Source organism: Pan paniscus, chromosome 9, assembly GCF_029289425.2.
Source record: "Pan paniscus chromosome 9, NHGRI_mPanPan1-v2.0_pri, whole genome shotgun sequence".
In the NCBI taxonomy this organism is placed as follows: Eukaryota; Metazoa; Chordata; class Mammalia; order Primates; family Hominidae; genus Pan; species Pan paniscus.
This window is the reverse complement of record NC_073258.2, coordinates 80122532-80142508: the sequence shown is the minus strand read 5'-3', so window position 1 is coordinate 80142508 and position 19977 is coordinate 80122532. Positions and strand designations below refer to the sequence as shown.

The following is a 19977-nucleotide window of genomic DNA, read 5'->3' as shown; positions in this document are numbered from 1 at the left end:
GATGAATAATTATAAGACACTGGTCATAAGAGCTAGCTGAAGGATAGGAATAGCTTGCTGTAGTTTCAGCATTTTTCTCTAAAGATTCATTTCTTCAATTGGTAAATTTGTGAGGAGGAAAGCTACCTCCTTGAGAAAGCAATGCCCATGATATTGAACATTTAAGACTAGAAGAAATTATTCTACATTATTATGTATATACTAAGGGTCAGGTACTTATTCTCTCTAGTCCATTATTTTTATTCCTATTTAATAATAAAGAAATGTAAAAAACTAAGTGGTTTGGCCAACACTGCACAGCTGGTGACTGGGTGAGTTTTGATTCAGCCCCACTCTGCTTCCAAATCTCCACCTCTTGCCACTGTGCCAGGCTTCCTCTCAGCAAACCTGAACCCTTGATTGTCAAGTATAGAACACACCTATCACTGTGTCCCATGTTTAGAGTGAGGATATCTTTTTATTTTCCTTAAACAAAGTTTTAATAGCAGGCATCTTGATGGGAGGTCATCTCCTCCAGGCTGCAGGTGCGATGATACAGTTCTGAGTGCGTGAGGAGCCCTCTGGCCTGCCTTCCCTAAACAGGGGGTCAGCCCAGGGCACAGGAATGCTGAGTTTCTCACTGACATTCTTCAGGGCCCCAGCAGATTCCTGGGTATCCAGAAGATTTTCTCCCAGGTTTCTGTGTCCACTGCTGCAGGTACCACGGCTTAGCTGAGAAGGGAAAGACAAAAACTAACACTCCTTGCCAGAGAGGAGGGTGGTTTCCTGCTACCTTTGCAATTCTCTGCAGTCAGAGTTGTTGTTTTGGAACCTGACTTAACTCAAGGCATCATCTTATCTCCTTGATCTGTGGTCACTTTGGGGGAATCCAACAGAAGCAGAGGCACTCTGCATTTAATTCCACCTGGGCCTTCCTGAAAGGCAGCCCAGGAAATGATCAAGCTCCACATACCGGTGGACAGGCAGGAGGTGCACTGGGAGAAGAAAGACGGTTGTGTCAGGTACACGGTGTCATGCAGGGTTACAGCTTGCTTTATGACTTGCCTAGAGAGGAAAAGAACAGGGTTTGGATCTTGTCTCCCTTGCTTCCTCACTAGGGGATTTGGAGCAAGCAGCTTAGATTCCCCAGAGTCTCCTTTCTTCATCTGCAAGTCTGGAAGGATAATGCTTGCCTCCTGCAGTTATTTAGAAGGCTAAATAACATCAAAGCACCTAATAGCCTGCCCAATGCCTGGCACACAATTAGGAGCTCCCTGACCCGGGCAACTCCACTTCCAATTCATATTGTGCAAGGCTTGCCACATTCATCTTCCTAGAGCAGATCTCCAATTATGTCACATCTCTGCTCAACAGCACTCAGAGGCTCCCTATTACTCACTGAACAATGACCACATTCCCCAGCCTGTTGAGGCTCACATCTCTTGTTGGGTGTGATGTCCTCCACTTCCCTCTGCACAGCTCACACATGCTGGAAAGCTGAGCTCTACACTTGTTCTTTGTCATGCTTTTACCTCCCATGCCTCTCCTCCCTTATGTGGAGTACCTGCCCTGTCTCCGTGTCCCCTACCTTATACAAAGTCTGCTGCAAGGCAGTCTTCCATGATTTGTCAGCCATGGCGATCTCTCCATCCTCTGTCCACACATTAGGTTCTGTCTGCATCTCTCTTACAAAACTGCCAAACATTATAGTTCTCCGTGGCTATGTCTTGTTTTTCTTGCCAGCCTATGAGCTTCCCAAAAGCAGGATTTGCTTCTGAATCATTATTGTATTCTATCCAGCAACAATCCTCAGTATATGAATGAATAAGTGAATATGTGAATGAATGAATAATGCCATAATCCCTTCCTAACTCAATTTCCCCTCAACGGAATGCTAGCATATAAATACTTTTAAAACCTTTCCAGCAACAAATGAGCATTTAGTTTCATTAACTGTCTTTGTTTTATCTACTGGAGGTACTCTGAAAAAAAAAGGGAATTTAGGGATGGGATTTGAAAAGGAAATAAACAGATTGAAAGATTGAAGACAAAGAGTTGAGGTTTTCCCTGAAGCCTTGGCAAGGATGAGGGCAGAAGAGGAGTAAAAACTGTAGCTCTGCAGCTTCTTCAAGAGGGGAGGGACCATAAGGCACAGGTGAGAAGCCAAGTCACAAGCTTTGGCCTGAAGCTGTGAGGGGAAGGGAGAGATGATGGACTTTTATAACCCAAACACAAAAAAGGGAGCTTGAGAAAGAAATTTGAGTGTTTCATCCAAGCATAAAACGTACATATCACTTACATGACTAGGACCCCAGCAGGACCCTTGGGGACAAAGCTAACAGCTCTGTGTCCTAAAAGCCACCAGACATTTGGTACTTGGGGAGAGGCCCCAACACCAGAGAAAGTACCTTTTCCCTTGCCCATTGTTGTAGCCAAGGAAGCCAATTTCCTGCTGTCTTTGGAACTTGGGGTGGGGTTGTGGGGGGGGGGAGGGGGGGCAGGGGGTAAACTTCTAATGAACAAGGCAAGGTAATAAAAATTAAAGATGTAATAGCCATTATTGCCTATTTGAAATGCATAAAATAACAGTCATATCCTACTTAGTGTACTGCCTATTTTTAATCTTAATGAATATAATGGTTTATAAGGATTTTTCTAGGTTTACTCCCAAACTCTTGTTAACTTTACTTGTGCCCATTAATTTTCCTACCCTGGCCAGGCATGGTGGCTCACACCTGTAATCCCAGCACTTTGGGAGGCTGAGGCAGGTGGATCACCTGAAGTCAGGAGTCCAAGACCAGCCTGGCCAACATGGCGAAACCCCATCTAAATACAAAAATTAGCCAGCCGTGGTGGCGGGCACCTGTAATCCCAGCTACTCAGGAGGCTGTGGCTGGAGAATCACTTGAACCTGGGAGGCGGAGGTTGCAGTGAGCTGAGATCATGCCACTGCACTCCAGCCTGGGCCACAAGAGCAAAATCCTCATCTCAAAAAAAAAAAAAATTCTACCCTGAAGGTAGTTCAAGAGCCAGTCTCTGGAGAGTACCAACGGGATACTCTGTACTTGGCCAGAGGCTGCTGAATGTTCCTGCCTAATAGAGTTACTCTTTATTTAAAATAATTTGCCATAAAGAAACATAGTAAATGTAGATGAAGACAACAAAATTTTACTATTAAGTGGATTTTGTTTTTCATGGGAATTCCCAGCAATTCCTCACCTTATAATAAACAGCAATGTTTTTTAAGCTAGGATCCTAGATCTATTTGGGAAAAATGAATTCAGGGAACTTCTCAAATAATGGCTTTTTGGGGGTTAACCTCCTATGCCTAAGTGTATCCTTCATGCCTTATTCTTTAGCCTAGTAGGTCTCTTGTATAATAAGGCATTTTGTAGTGTTTTTTATGGGTGAGTGTGGCAGTATGGGGCAGGAAAAGTACAGGGACCTTGAATCTTTGAGGGCCTATATTCAAATTCCTATTCCTTCTCTTGGAATGACCTGAGGCAAATGACCTAAAACCTTAGCACCTCCCCTTACCCTTCTTTTGAGTAGGGTAGAATTTCTTTTCTTCATTTGGAAAAACCTTTATTTTGTACAGGTATCTCCTTTGTCCCAGAGTCCTGAAAATCAAATTTATAGTCATAGGATTCTAGGGCCAGAAAGGACCTCACATGTCCCCCAGTTCAGAATTTCCTTCTTTCAGATGAGGGAACTGAGGCTTAGAGGGGGGAAGTCATTAGCCAGAGGTTGCAATCAGCAGCTGGGCCAGAACCAGGACTCTTCTGTGTAAGGACCTCTGCCCAGGTGACTCCAACACTCCCATGTGGTATATTACAGGAAGATCGACCCATTCCACAGATCAAGTGCCTTAGTCCATTTTCGGCTGCTGTAACAGAATGCCACAGACTGGGTAGTTTATAAAGAAAAGAAATTTATTTAGCTCACAGTTCTGGAGGCTGAGAAATCCAAGAGCATGGTGCTGGCATCTGGTAAAGGCCTCCTGCTGCTTCATCCCAGGGGAAAAGGCGGAAGGGCAAGTGAGCACATGTGAAAGAGACAAGCATGAGGGGCCAGCCTTGCTTTATAACAACCCATGATTGAGATAACTCACTCACTGCTATGAGAATGCATTAATCCATTCATCAAGGCAGAGCCATCACAATCCAGGCACCTCCATTAATCCCTACCTCCCAACACTACCACATTGAGGAATTTAGGTTCCAACACTTTTGAGGAACACACTCAGACCATAGCAGCAAGAGAGTAAGATTTAGAGAAGGCCAGTGACTTATTTGTCTGGTGAATCTGTGACAGAACTGTTAACGGGGGCCACTGGCCACTAACCCTAGACCTTAGCCCCATGTTGCATTCCTTGTCTGCTCCCATCACAGTATGCAGTCAATCCTATGTGCAAATAACACTCAGTTCCTACTTTGCTCCAAGCCCTGTGCTGGGTGCTTGGGTTGTATAAAGGGCAGATCTTCAGTCCCTGTCCCGCAAGCTTCAGTTCACTCAAGGAAAGGTGTGTAAACAATTATTTTAAGGCAAGACCATTACTCCCATAGCACAAGATGAGATGGGAGAACAGAGGAAGGTACATTCGAGCCTCTCAGGAAGGCTGCATAGAGGAAGCATCTGTGTGGGATTTGCAGGGTGCCAGGACCCCACTTTCTTCTCTTCATTGCTGTGGGACCAGGAACAAGCCTCATTTTCCCATAGTGTGTGTTTGCAATGACTGCTGGAGCGGAGGGTCTGTGAGAAAAGATTGGGGCATCTTGCCACCTCACTCAGTTGGATCTGTGTTCTCTGCTTCAACAGAAAAGATCCCGCACCATCCTCCAGGATCCAATGGCCTTGGAGAGAGGGCTGCAGGGCCCACGGACATTGCTGACTCTTCAGAACGTGCTGACATGGAGCCAGGTCAGTCCCCTTCTCTGCTCTGATTTTCTGTCATTAGCTGCAAATTTGTGGCCTTGATGAGAAATGCAATCTCAGACTCTGAACATTTGCATGTTTTTTGGTTGGAGGCTTTTACGACTTGGCAGCATAGAAAGTAGAGGAGTTCTGGCCAGAGTAAAGGTAGCCTTCTCCAGGAACAGATGCAGTAGGACTGGTAGGTGGCAATGGTTGCTGGAAACCAAGCTGGCAGCCAGCATGGTGGGAGGGCAAGGTGGGCAAGGATCGGGCGTCCAGCAGGTATGTGATGGGGGTGCTGGCAGCAAGGAGGTCACATGTCGGTCTAGGACCAGAGAGGCAGCAATGCCAATCAAGGTCATTCTTGGGTACAGGAGACCAGGGGGCAGGGCCCAGAGTCTGGTGGCTATGTGTTGAGCTGAACTGGAGTGAGATCAGAGGCACAGTGGGGAATAGGATACGGGGAGGTGAGTGGACGGCTGTCCAGAAGGCAGGTGGTCTGGAGGCCAGGTCTAGTGCCTAAGATGGCTCTCTAGAAGCGTTTCCTCACATTGCTGTGCAGAAAAGCAATGAAAAAAACAGCAGGAAACTCCTGGATTCTATGGGAAAAGTGGAAGATGTTTCAAGCTAGAGAAGGAACATGGTACAGAGAGGAGTGAAATTGTAAGTGAAAACTGGTCACATTGAGGGAGGCTGAGGACACAGAGGAAGGATCCAGGGAAGAGGGAGTATGGCCTTTATTGAAAGCCCACTGTGAACCTACTAGGTACCAAGCACTTTTTCTTATCCTTCCAGCAATCTTTCAAGATAGAAATATGAGTCTTTTTAGCCTTAGTTATGCTGCAGTAATAAATTAACTCCAGAATCCTAGTGGCTTAACATAGCGGAGGTTTATTTCTTTCTCATGCTACACATCCATCCAAGGTTGGTAGAAAGCTTTGCTCTACCTAGTGACTTAGCGACCAGGCTGATGAAATCTCTCCCATATTTTAGGGGTACGACCTGGATGATTGGCCACTTTGGTCTCTGTAGCAGAGGAGGAAATCACTGGAAGGTTGAACATTGACTCTTAAATGCGTTGGTCCTGAAGTGACACACCACCCATTGGCCAGAACTAGCCCTGTGGTCCTGCCTGATTTCTGGGATTCCAGGAGGTGTGGGAAGACATGGATATTTTAGGAGCAGTAACTTCCTCTGCCACAGTAGATATGATTTCCATTTTACAGGAAAGGAATTGAGGCTTAGAGAAATTGTCTTGTCAAAGGTCTTCCAAATAAAAAGTGCTGGAGTCTGGACCTTACATAACTTCTGATTAATCATTTATTTAGTTATTCGACAAAGACATATGGAAGATTTACCATGAGTGCAGCATTATGTTAAGCTCTGGGGATATCACAAGGAATAAAAACAAAGGTAGGCTCTTCCCTCACCCTGACAAGTGTATAACTACAAACTGAGATCAATGCTGTGCAGTAGAGACATAGGTTCTCTAAGGAGCTCCATTAATATTTTTTGCTTTTTGGCCAGGCTTGATGGCTCAAGCCTGTAATCCCAGCACTTTGGGAGGCCAAGGCGGGTAGATCACTTGAGGTCAGGAGTTCGAGACCAGCCTGACCAACATGGTAAAAACCCATCTCTACTAAAAGTAAAAAAAATATTAGCCAGGCATGGTGGCAGGTACCTGTAGTCCCAGCTACTCGGGAGGCTGAGGCAGGAAAATCACTTGAACTCTGGAGGCAGAAGTTGCAGTGAGCCAAGATTGTGCCACTGCACTCCAGCCTGGGTGACAGACAGAGAGAGACTCCGTCTCAAAAAAAAAAAAAAAAAAAAAATTTATTTTTTGCTTTCTTTAGAGGGACAGGTAAAGTGGGGTCACATTTACTGAGGCACTGTGCCAAGTAGTTGAATGATGCATCTCATTTGACTCCCACAACCCCATAAGGTATTCTTATGACCCCATTTTTTAAGATAAGAAAACCAATGCTCACTCAGCATAGTAAGATAAAAGCTGAACTCTTCAACCTCACCATACTCACTTGTAATAGTGACATGAAAGTTAAAATTTAAAAGTCATTGAATCTAGACCTCCACCCCATCTAACTCTGAAGTGTGGTCTCCTCTTCCTCCTCTTCAACCCCTCTCTCACCGGGGGCTTTCTCTCCCTGGTTCCCCAACGCCCAGCCCAAGAGACTCGGCTGCTCATCCCCACATGGGGGCCTTCCACGTAGTTGGTCCCATCAAACTCATCTAAATTGGAGGAGGAAAGACGTTTTGCAAAAATACTAGGCTGCAGAATCTGAGTCTAGCAGGATGGAGCAGTCCTCTCAGGCCAGTTCTTTCTGGGCCCCTCTTCTGCTTAAACCTTTCTCCATAGCATCTGTCTCTACCTCGTGTGTATATTACTAGACAAGTTTAATTGCCTATTTTCTGTCTTCTTCTATTAGAACACAAGCTCCACAAGGGCAGGGACCTACTTTGTTGGCCCCTGCAGTGTTCTTCTGCCTGGAAAGATGCCTGGCACATGGCAGGCACTTTGTAAAGATTCAAAATGGGAGCGTAAGAACAAATCATTGAACAGGTTCCATATTGTGACTTGCTTACATGCTACTATTCAAGCCATCCAGCCTCCACATACACTGTTCCTTCCTCCTGGAGTGTCCCCACTGCCTTTTTCCTCCCACCACTAGCTCACTTTTCATGCACTCACTCTGCCTGCCCAGGAGGGTGAGGTCCCTTTACCACATGGCACAGACGTTATCCATTCATCCCCATGAGCCTGGGGATTTCCTGAAGGCAAGAATAGCTCCTCATTGAGCCCTCAGTGCCTGACACACAGATAGGACCCAGTTACTGTCTGTTGTCTCGAGCCCAGTGGACCAGAACAGCATCTGGCATTGCAGCCCAGAGGCCCCTTTCCTCCTCTGTGAGTTCCCGTCTCCCTCGGTCAGGAGGCGGAGACTTGTTGCCAACTTAGCCTCCTCCTGCTTAACGGCTGGGAGATCAGGAGGAGGAGGTAAATGGGACACTAATGAAATTCAGAGAGAAAACTAAATCGGGAGGTGTTGCAAACACTGTGGAGGAGGGAGACGTGATTTAAAAGGATGTTTCCAGGGTGGGAGGAGGAAATGGGGACTGTGGAGAGCCCTGGAGTTAGCTTCACACGGCCTCACCTCTCACACCTGCAGTGGGATGACCCCTGTGAGTCACTTTAGCTGCAGGCCCTTCACTTTTCAGTCTTCAAATTAGGGGTCTTTTAGTTGACTGACTCATTCATTCAGTCATGCCTTCCCACCCCCTTTCCAAAAAGGATTTGAGTAGGTTAACAATTTAAAATTAAGTAATTAAGTCCAAGAACATTTAATAAAAAGCTTAGGGTAGAAAGTAAGGGACAAAAAAGGGAAGAGGAGAAGAAAAAGAGATTCTCAGGACCACTCAGAAACAGGGGTTCCTGGAAAGGGGTTGCATATCAGTGTCTTGAGGATGGCACAGGCCTTGGTGACAAGAAAATGGGTGCTAAAGACCTTTAAGGATGGAACAGCTCTGGTCATGTGGTAATCATGATGGCCCGTGCCTCAGAGCACTTTCAGATCCATGGTTCATTTTTTCAGTTATAAGCATTGACCATCTGCTACATGCCAGGGAACCCACATCATGTTTTTCTCTCTCTGTCTCATTAAATGTCACAAGACCTTGCAAGGTGGTCTTTTAAAGTTCACATTAGAATTATGGCTACCAAGGCACAGAGAGACTGAGTCGTTTGTTTAGGAAACGGTGCTGGGGCACTAAATGTCCACATGCAAAAACATGAAGTTGGACTCTTTCCTCACACCATATACAAAAATTAACTCAAAATGGATCCCAGTCATGGGCAGAAATTGCTGCCTGAGGAGGCTGCCCAAGAACACTAATATACCTTGTCCTCCCCTGCCTTCCTGCCGTCTTCACAGCATGCCCTAAAGCACCTGTGCTCAAACTCTCTCATTTCAGCATTCTGTTTTACTCTTCAACGTTATTGAAGACCCCAAAAGGTTTTCATTTATGTGGATTATATCTGTCAAAATTTGACATATTATTAATTAATACTGAAAGATGTTAAAATTGTTATTTATCACTTATTTAAATTAACAATAATAAACCCTTACTTTAACATAAATAACATATTTTTATGAATAATGACTTTTCCAAAAGAAACAGAAATGAATGGAGTGGCATTGTTTTACATTTTGGCAAATCCCTTCAACGTTTGGCTATATAGAGGTATCTGCTTCTGCATTCAACCTCGAAAACTCCACCGTGAGTTCATAAGAAAGCCAGAATGAAAAGGGAAAATGATGTTGTAGCATTGTTATAAATAGTTTTGACCTCACAGACTTCCTGAAAGGTTTTAGGGACCCTCAGGGATCCCTGGCGCACACTTTGAAAACTGTGGGTATAAAAGGTGAGATACTCCCGAGTCCAGCGGGGAGTGAGGAGGAAGTCAACCGTGAATCTAGTAAAGAGAAGACGGGAAGTGGGAACAGTCTCAGTACAGAGGGGACAGGAGTTCTCCTGGAATGACGCCTCGCTGCTGTAGGGAGACCTTAGGCCTTTGCACATGGTATTCTCTTGGCCTAGAATGCTTTTCCCAACTTAGTCTGTTTAGCAGAATCTTCTTGGTGCTTTAAGGTCAAGTTGGTGTAACTGCCTTCAGATTGCCTTTCTTACCATCTTTCCAAACCCAAGGCTGAACTGCACTCCCCATCTCACCCAGAACCCTGGTGGGTGAGCATTTAAGCAGAAGAGTGGTTGCAGGTGGGGTTCCAGGTTGGGGTCGGTGCCTACCGGGGAAAGGTTTGGATGCCAGGCCAAGGAGGTGGGGCTTTTTGTGATTGTTGTTTAAAAAGTAAGAAGCCATTGAAAGTGTTTTTATAAGCAACTTCTTGATGGTGTACAAATGTATGTATACAGAGGGCTATGGTCACCAATAGGCAGATAAAAGTCATCCACTACTAATTCTAATTCATTAGCAAATAAAGTAATGCCCGTTATCTAGAAAAGAGGGGGAAATGAGAAAAAGGAGGAGGAAAGAAACCAGCAGCGAAATGAGCACTCACTATGTGCCAGGCATTCTTCCTGTCATCATCGCAGCAGTTGGCGGTGTTTTCCCCATTTTCAGATGGATAAGCAGATTTTTCTCCCCTCCGGGCTCCCCAGGATACCTTGCTAGTAAAAGCCAGAGCTGGGATTCAAACTGCAGACTCCCATCAGCCTCTTTCAAGGCCCATGGCCGCTTTTCCCACGACTCCACGCTTGCTTGGCACTGTTTGCTTGGCCTTCAGTGTTTACTGCTACGTACTGCTGCTCTTTTAAAGATGTGTTTCTGTTGTATCTTTCCAGACATATTTTTCAGTTCTTGGAAAATTGAACAGGGACACCAATATGCTCCTTTGGTCCACCCAATTGGAGTCTACCATGACAGTTCCCATGCACACAGCAGACAATCCATAATCCCTGCTTTCGTGTTGCTTGCTTTTCATGGAAGACGTGACGATTAAGATGTAAACCCCATGTTGCTATTAAATACAGGTACTGGTGACAGAGATTATTACATGGTCAGGCCCTGTTCATCCTGGCTGGCGATGAGAACTGGGAAGTCAAAGGAGTTAGGACAGTGCATTTTTTCTCAGGGTCAGACTGAAGAAATAATCCTAAAGAGGACACCGTACTTCCTATGTAAATATTGAGTAAAGCAGACAAACCTTATGAGGCTAAGAGTATATTGTCCCATATGGTGCCAATTATGTCTGTTAAGTAAGGATAAATAAAGGTTTACTGAACTCTTACTATGGCTTGGTATCTATGCTAGGCATATTGTATGTTTTATCTTCACTATAAAAACCTATATATTTTTGGCTCTAAGAGATAGAAATGTCCCCATTTCCAGTAATCAAACTGCAATGCAGAGAAGGACATATAGCTGATACCTGGTAAAGCTGGAGTTTGAAGCCAGGCCTGCCTGTCTTGTCCTTTGGAAATACCATACTTTCCCCACACAGGGAGAAATGCTGAGGCTGGTTCTGGCAGGGTGCCATGCACTGGCTGGTGAGGTTGGAGCGGTCCTTAGCAGTGCTGCAGTGGCCACTGATAACCTCATGCTGGTTTCAGCTCTTTCTTTCCAGACCATGTCTATCTTCCTAGGCTTCTTCTGCTTCCCTGTGATTGCACCTCCAGTCTCCACTCAGAGCACTCAGGATGCCCGCGGCCTCCCCATACCACCATTGTCTTCCAGCACCCAGTGTTAGCTTCATTACTATTCCTGGTGGACTAACTGAACACATGAATAGGCTTAGGGAACAAGAAGGAGCAGTGAACCTAAGATGAAATTTAAAAAGTGCCACAGATTGTGCTGGGAACCCAGGAGTTCCCGATTTGCTTAAAAAAGGAATACTGTGAGGGAACGCCTTCTGGCCCAGGGCTCCCATGCTTTGGGAAGGAGCAGTAGACAGCCACAGAAGCTAAGTGTGGAATTCTGTCCTTTCCCAAGGCCAGCCGGGTTGGGGTTAGCAGAGTGAACTCAGCCACTGCTGTGTATGTTGCTGCTCTTCCAAAACCCCTCTGATGCAATCCTTCTTTACCTATCCTGTATCCTCGGAGTAGGGAAGCTGCACAGTGCTGGGTGTGCAGTCAGAATGATTGCAGAGCCATTTACAAGCCAAATGCTAGTTTATTTCCAAATGGGAAGGTCAGTGTCATTATCCTTGGTGGATTCAATTACCAAATCCTCCCAAACATCGGGCTCGCTTCCTGTTGCTAATTGCATCTGCGGCTGCACACCTCAGTGGTCAGTTTATCCAAAGCCACTGAGGTAGTGGCCCGAGGGTTGTTTGCAAGGCTGTGGACCTCTGTCGCTGTACTGCCTTGACTTACCCGCTGGGAAATGGGTCTTCCACCTCCCATTGCCTTTGTGAAAATTCCCCTGGTAGAAAGGAGCAATGAGAAGCACATAAACCTTTGCCTCTTTGGATTCTGGCCACAGTGGAAAAGCCAAGTATGCAGAAAACACTCCAGGGGTGAGAACAGACATTTGTTGAGCGCCTATTAGATGTCAGCCACCGTGCTAGGCATTTCACAGTCCATTTAACACTCTCAACTACCCAGTGAGGTAAGCATTGTTATTTCTGATACACAGATGGGGCCACAGAGCCTCAGAGAGGGTCAATGACTTTAAGTCACACAGCTAGGAAGTAAGGGAGTCTGGAATTGGATCAAGGTCATCTGCTATGAAGCCGAGCTTCTTCCCACTGGGTTGAAAATAATCACAAGAACAACAACATCAAGAACTACCATTTGTAGCATGGTCAGTATCTCCCTGAGTAGTATTAGCTCATTTAATCTTTACAACAACCCAGTGATAGTAGGTATTCTTATCACCCCCATTTTACACATGAGAAAACCAGGGTGGAGAGAAGTGCTTTCAAGATGAATAATTCTCCAAATTTGGGTCTTCAGAAGGCAAGCCTCAGCAATCTGTCCCTGTTTGTTGCTCTGTCATAAATAGCACTTCTCTAAAATAGGCAAAGGCCTTACTCATAGATGTGCTTAATACTATGTAGCAATTGATCATTAATTTCACGGTGTTCTGTCTGTCCCACTGGAATGGGTATTCTGGTTGCTGTTAGCCTCTGCTGGCCATTGAGATGCCGATGCCCCATGCTCTGAGAGACTCCTGATAGAGACTCCTGCTCTAGGAATTCTAGAGCAAGAATTCCAGGATGTTAAGAGGCAAGCACGTTAGAAGGCCATATGGTACAGTGACAGAGAGCAGGCTCTGGAATAGCATTCCTGTCAGAGGTGGGCTTGTGACTCTCCCTAGTTAGTGATTTTCAGTGGCTTCCCGTTGCTCTCCAGAGGAAGCCCAGACTTTTCACTGTATCATAGGAGGCCCTAAATTATCCCCCACTTTTTTTTTTTTTTTTTTTTTTTTTGAGACAGAGTCTGGCTCTGTCACCCAGGCTGGAGTACAGTGACACAATCTCTGTTCACTGCAACCTCTGCTTCCTGGGCTCAAGCGATCCTCCTACCTCAGCCTCCTGAGTAGCTGGGACTACAGGTGCATGCCACCATACCTGGCTAATTTTTGTATTTTTCTGTAGAGACGGGGTTTCACCATGTTACTCAGGCTGGTCTCAACCTCCTGAGCTCAAGCAATCCACCTGCCTCGGCCTCCCAAAGTGCTGGGATTACAGGTGTGAGCCACCACACCCCGCCACCTGTATTATCCCTTTTCCCAAGAGTTTATCACAGATGGCAGGGAGCTCAGGCTCTGGTTTCAAATCTGGGCTTTTCTACTTCCAAAGTGTGTCCTAGCCACACTGTGCTTCTGGAACTTTATGTGTATAATTGATATAGTAGTAATAACAAAATAATGTTGTTGTTAGGGTCAAATAAGTTAATACACATAAAGCACTTGGGACACCACCTGGCACATGGTTAACACTCTCACTCCGTGTTAGTTGGGATATTATTATTCTTGGCAACAGCAGCAGTAGTTGTAGCTTTAATAGCAGTGCTTCCTGGCCTTTGCACCTTTACAAAGCTCTTCTCTCAGCATGTGCAGCCCTTTGGATACTTTGAGCCTGGCAAACTCCTGCTCATTCTCCCAGGTCCCCCTGGAGGTGAACTTGCAGGCAGCCTGCCCCGACCCCACAGGCTCATTGCCTTGCTTCTGCCCCTGTCCCACAGCCGATAGTCTCTGTGGCCTTCCCAGCATATGTCACCATTCTCTGGGCACATGGGGGCATTTCTAGATGTCCTGACTGGGAGCTCTTGAGGTCAGGGAGATGTCTGAGCACCACGAAGGCCCCCAGTAAATGTTTATATCATGAATTTGTCACTGTCCCATTCTTAGTCCTGCCCAGGACTAAGAAATTCATAATTGGTGTTTGCAGGGATTTAGGCACAGAAGGTTAAAGCTACGTGGTGAGGAGCGTGTATTAGTCCATTTTCACGCTTCTGATAAAGACACCTGAAACTGGAAACAAGAAGAGATTTAATTGTTCCACATGGCTGGGGAGGCCTCAGAATCATGGCCGGAGGTGGAAGGCACTTCTTACATGGCAGTGGCAAGAGAAAATGAGGAAGAAGCAAAAGTGGAAATCCCTGATAAACCCATCGGATCTCGTGAGACTTATTCATGAGAATAGCACGGGAAAGACCAGCCCCCAGGATTCATTTACTTCCCCCTGGGTCCCTCCCACAACATGTGGGAATTCTGGGAGATACAATTCAAGTTGACATTTGGGTGGGGACACAGCCAAACCATATCAGAGTGTAAGAAGTACATAGGAAGCCAGGGCTACACCTGTGTCCCCTGCACCTGAGTGTCACAGAGAATCAGGGAGGGCCTCATTATCTACCACTGGCAACAAAAGCCCCACATAGCTTTGACCTCAAATTAGAAGAAAGCTCTCAGTTCCTTCCAATAGGCATTCTCTGTTCCAGCACTGTTCAGGCAGCCACTTTCCTGCAATTCTAGATCTCTCTCAAGGCCTTCAGGAGATGCCAGATTTCATTCTGTCCCCTTGGATTTTTCTTCTGCCTTCTCTGGGAACATAGGGGCATTTCTAGATGTCCTGACTGGGAGCTCTTTTCTTCTGCCTTCTTTTTGATTTTCCCACTTCAGGGCAGCACACCCAGATACCCAGGCATGGGAAAGAGCTCTACCATAGGGGAGGCTCCCTAAGCACTTGCCCAGAGGCTAAAGGACTTGGACAGGCTTCATTGCTCCCTATAAGGCCTAGAACCTTGAAGCAAGTGGGCACCCTGGCCCTGTTCCTGAACACCAGACCTGCCAGTGGCCCATGGCCTTGGCCTTAGCATTCACCCTGAGTTCTGTACTCTGAGCTACCCTCTTCTCAGCACGGTGGCTGCATGGAGTTGGTTCAACATTAGTAGTGCCTCCTTTCTCTCTTCCTTCATTTCAACTATAAAGTGTTCCTTGTATCAAAAAGTAGAATAAAGAATACAGTGAAAATCTGTATACCCACCGCCCAGTCCAAGAATTAAAACATTCTAGGTATTATAATAGCCAAAACTGGAATTAGCCTAGATGTCCTTCAACAGGTGAACAGTGAACTGTGGTCCATTCATGCTATGGAATGCTACTCAGCACTAACAAGGAATGAACTGTCTTATGTAAAACAATTTGGATGAATCGCCAGGGAATTACACTGAGTGAGAATAAAACTATCTCAGAAACTTAACTACTGTCTGATTTCACTGATTTTTGAAATGACAAAATTTTAGAAATGAGGTGATTGGTTGATGGAGTTGAGGACCTGGGCTGGGGGTGGAAGGGAGGTGGGTATGGAGATAAAAGGACACATGAGGATCCTTGCCTGTGGAGACGTTCTGTATCTCGACTGTGGTGATGGACACACAAACCTATGCGAGTGGTAAAATTGTATAGAACTTAACCCATACACACATGAGTACCAGTAAAATGGGACATTTGAATATGATTGGTAGACTGTATCTATATCCATATCTTGGCTATGACAGTATTTTATACTTTTGCAAAATGTTACCATTGGGGAAGCTGGGCAGAGTATAAAAGGGACCTCTCTCTTGTTTCTTAAAACTGCATGTGAACCCTTAATTATCTCAATACAAATATCAATTTAAAAAAAGAAAGATATTGCAAGTAACTTTAAAAGAAACATAATAGGTACAACTGAAGACAACGGTGTGCCCCCCAATCTCATTCCTCTCCTTCCTAAGAGGCAACAAGTATCTGGAATTTAGTATTGCTCATTCCCACACAATTCTGTACTTTTACTACATATGTATGTACAGTATCCACAAACAATAGATGCTATTGTTTGGTATATCTTCAAACTTGATATATATTGGGTTTTGTTGGAACTTACCACTGTGTATAACCCGTTGTGTGACTGTAATAGAGCTCATTTATCCTTTCACTTGTTGCTGGACTTGGTTGTTTGTTTCCAGTCATCCAGCATGAGCCGTGTTGCCTTGAAGGTTTTTGCTGATATCCTCTTGTGCACATGTGTAAGACTCTCCCCACTATACCCTAGGAGTGCATAGGATGGCTAGGACACAGGGCAGGCGCATCTGCAGCTCTACTAAACACTGCCAAATTTCCTTCCAAACTATACCTATTTATTCTCCCTCAAGCAGTATATCAGCCTATCTATGGCTCTGCATTTTTGCCATTGTGGTAATATCAGAAGTTAGTTTTTGCCAGTCTAGTGGGTGTGAAATTGTATCCTACTGTTTCAATTCCCTTGGCTTCTTCTACCATGAAGCATGGTTCTGTGCCCACATTGTATCTCCCCAACCAGACTAGAAACTTCTAGTCACAGCTCCCAGAGATAGGTGCCCAGGCCATAGTAGGGGCTCAAGATTTGTTGAAAGAATAAAAAAAATAATAATTCCAGATGCTTTTACTTGGAAGGATTATAGTTGCTTTTTCTTCATTTTTTCTTTTTAAATATTTAACCATCGCTTTTTAAAAATAGCAGCTTTATTTGGACATAATTGACATATACATACAGTCATTTAAAGTGTACAATTCAGTGCTTTTTACTATTTGCAGAGTCGAGAAACCATCACCACAATCAGTTTTAGAAAATTTTCATTATTCTCCCCAAAAGAACCCATACCCATTAACAGTCACTCCAGATTTCTTCCTAACCTAATGCCTCCACCCCCTGCACCACCTTATTCCCATCCCTGCTCTGGCCAGGTCTAGGCAACCACAAATCTCTTTTCTGCACCTGTGGATTTGTCTATTCTGGAAATGTTGTTGTATAAATGAAATCATACAACATGTGTTTTTTTGTGGCTGGCTTCTTTCACTTAGCATGTTTTCAAGGTTTATCTAGGTTGTAGTATGTATTAGTACTTCATTCCTTTTTCTTGCCAAATATAGCACTTTCACTTTCCACAATTTCATTTTCATGTGAATACAGCACAATAAGATATTTTGGGAGAGAGATGATAGTCACATAACTTTTATTATAGTACAGTCAGCCCTTTGGACATACAGGTTTTGCATCTATGAATTCAACCAACTGCAGGTAGAAATCCACAATTAGAGACTGTACTATGCCACTTTATATGAGGGAGTTGAAGATTCTTGGATTTGGATACCTGCAGGGGGTCCTGGAATCAATCCCCCATGATACAGATGTCTGACTGTATATTGTTATAATTTCTCTATTTATTATTGCTAATCTCTGATTGTGCCTAATTTATAAATTAAACTTTATTATAGGTATGTATGTATAGAAAAAAGCATAGTATATACAGGGTTTGGTACTATCCTTAATTTCAGGCATCCACTGGGGGCCTTGGAATGTATCCTCTGTGGATAAAGGGAGAAAACTACAATATTCCATTGTGTGCACATATCATATTCTACTTACCCATTTCTTAGCTGATGGACATTTGGGTTGTTTTCACCTTTATGCTATTATGAATAATGTTGCTATAAACACTTGTTCTTGTGGATATGTTTTCATTTCTCTTGAGCAAATACCCAGGTGTTGAATTGCTGGATCATATGGTGTGTTTAACTGTTTGAAGAACTTCCAGAATGTTTTCTAGAGGCTGTGGCATTTCACATTTCCACCAGCAGTGTATAAGGGTTCCAGTTTCTCCACATCTTCATCAATATTTGTTATTATATGTCTTTTTTTATTATAGCTCAATCATGGGCTTTTGAATCAGGCAACCTGGGTTAGAATCCCAGTTTTGCTGTTTGCTAGCTGCAGTATCATAATTAACTTTTCCCTCCATTTTCTTCCTCTGTAAAATGAGATTATTGATACCCACTTTGTAGGACAATTGTGAGGACAAATTAAACCAAGACAATGGTAAAGCCTTTAGCACAGTGTGGGATGCCATTTGCATGTCCTGGGAACAGAGTAACAGTGACAGTTTGTCATTATGGGCCTCCTCTAGTCCATGGTCTTTCTGTCTAGGGTGCTCATAAAGCCACCTAGAACTGCCATGAGCACCTCCTCTCAGTTGTCTGGGAGCTAAGCTGTGTGTGAGTGAAAAGCCCAGAGCACTGCTCTTCATGAATGTCCAGCACTCACAGTGGAAGTTAGAGCAGATCCACCATCACCTTGACTCTCAGAGTCCCCAGGGGCCACCACTGGACTGTCCCAACCTGGCAGGTTCTTACAAGCCACCCCCAAACTCAACCACCAAACAAACACCACAGGGAACAGAGGGACAGAGAACTTTTGCAGGCTCCAGGTTAAGAAGCTTCAAATCGGGTCTGAACTATGTGAGTTTATTTAAATTGGTTTTCTTTTCCTTCCTTCCTTTGGCAGGAGCCAAATTTTTCATGCCATCATTTTTGCAACAATCACAAACATCATCTGCACACCCAGACATTGTATAGGAGGGAAAAAAAAGATGATTACTCGCTGATTGCTACTGTTGTTCATTTTGGAGCTGCCTCTGGATGAGAAAGGCACAGCTGCATGTGGAAGAGGCAGAGAACAGCAGCTCTGTAAAGCCAGAGCATGGGTAGGGTGGAAGGGGAAAAGTCCCTCACAGCAGGGAAGACCTGGCAGTCAGAGTGGCAGTGGTTTATGGGACGAGGTCCTGTTCCTGGCAGTGCTGTGACCAGTGTCTACAGGAGGCAGCAAAGACACCTCAGGCTCATCATGCCCCAAACAGACTCACATCATCTCCTCCCCCACCCACTTCCCCAGTCCTTCCCATCTTAGTCAGTGGACCAGAAATTTGGGTGCCACCCTGGTTCTGCCTCCTTCTTTGTCTCGCACACCTGACCAGTCACAAAGCCGTGTGAATCCTATCCTGCATATCTCTCAAATGCATCAAGTTCTCTCCATTCATTCACTCTTGGATCACTGCAGCAGCCTCCCCAGTGTCTCCCTGCCTCTCTGCCTCTAGCCTAGCACCTCTTGATGACTCATTCCCCAGCCCACATTGATCTTCCCATAAAACAAATGAGATTGGGTCACTTTACCTGAAAACCCTACAATGGTTTCCCTTCACCCTAAAGATGAAATCAGAGGGCTTTCAGCCACTTGCCCCACCCCTCCTTCATGCTTCTGTGAGTCTCTGTTACTGCACGGGACTATATCAGTGGTTCATTTATCCTCTTCCCCATTCTCCCCTGGGCTCCCTAAGGGCAGGAAGTCTGGTTGATTCATGCCAGTATCCCCTGCATCTAACAGAGCTTCTGACTTATGGTAGGTACTCAATAAATGTGTGTTATTTGAATAATCTTTATGATTTTCAGAATTTTTTTTTTTGCCTGGTTATTTCTCTTTTGACCTTCGCCACTCTGAAGTACACGTGGTAGGAGTTATTTCCATTTAAAAGTAGGAAACCCAAGACTCAGAGATGATAAGTGATGGTCTGAGGGTCCTACACAGCAGGCATATGGCAGAGCTGGACTAGCCACAGCTCTTCCAAAGGAGGCATCACTAGAATCCCATGAGGAAAGCAAGGCAGGTGGCTATTTCTGTGGTTCTCAAAGTGCAGTCCCTGGACCACCAGTGTCAACACTACTGTCAGAAACACTACTGTTAGAAACGCAGTTTTCAGGCCCTACTCACAAGATGATGGAATAGCATGAGGCCAAGCCCAAACTTCCCAACTGCCTTCTTCCAGCCAAGATCATATTCTCTGTGTTGTGTGATGTCCTACTTCTGGAATTACTAATGTCCATGAGTCCTAATGATGGGCCCCGCTGTACCAGTTGGAACAAAAGATTCTTCCTGCAGACCCTCTGCAGCACGAACTTTTTCAATAATGTCAGAAAGCTGTGTGGGGCATAATTATAATAGTGTTCATCCTTCAAGCATACTCTCTGCTGGGACTGATTAAACAAGGTCTGACAAGCATCTCTCCTGGATGACTCTGGGTATTAAGGCAACCAGAGTATGAGTCACTTGTAATGCCCCAGGTAGAAGTATTTCCAGGGCACAATAATCCCCTAGTATGGACAGAAACTACTAGTGACAGGCAAAAGCTTCAGAGGCTGTGCTTGTGCCTGGAGCAACAGCTTTGTCCTCTCCTGCCCCTGCCTTGACTTTG

General features: G+C 44.9%; 1 protein-coding gene across 4 annotated transcripts in view; it reads left to right on the top strand.

Moving 5' to 3' along the window:
• Window positions 1-19977, top strand: part of TENM4 (teneurin transmembrane protein 4) — a 3002963-nt gene that overhangs the window by 2446344 nt on the left and 536642 nt on the right. For all 4 annotated transcript variants that reach the window (XM_063608694.1, XM_063608696.1, XM_063608693.1 and 1 more), the window contains one exon: window positions 4798-4899. In XM_063608694.1, the coding sequence (XP_063464764.1) occupies window positions 4890-4899 (10 nt within the window). In that variant the 5' untranslated portion in view covers window positions 4798-4889. The remainder of the gene's footprint in view (window positions 1-4797; window positions 4900-19977) is intronic.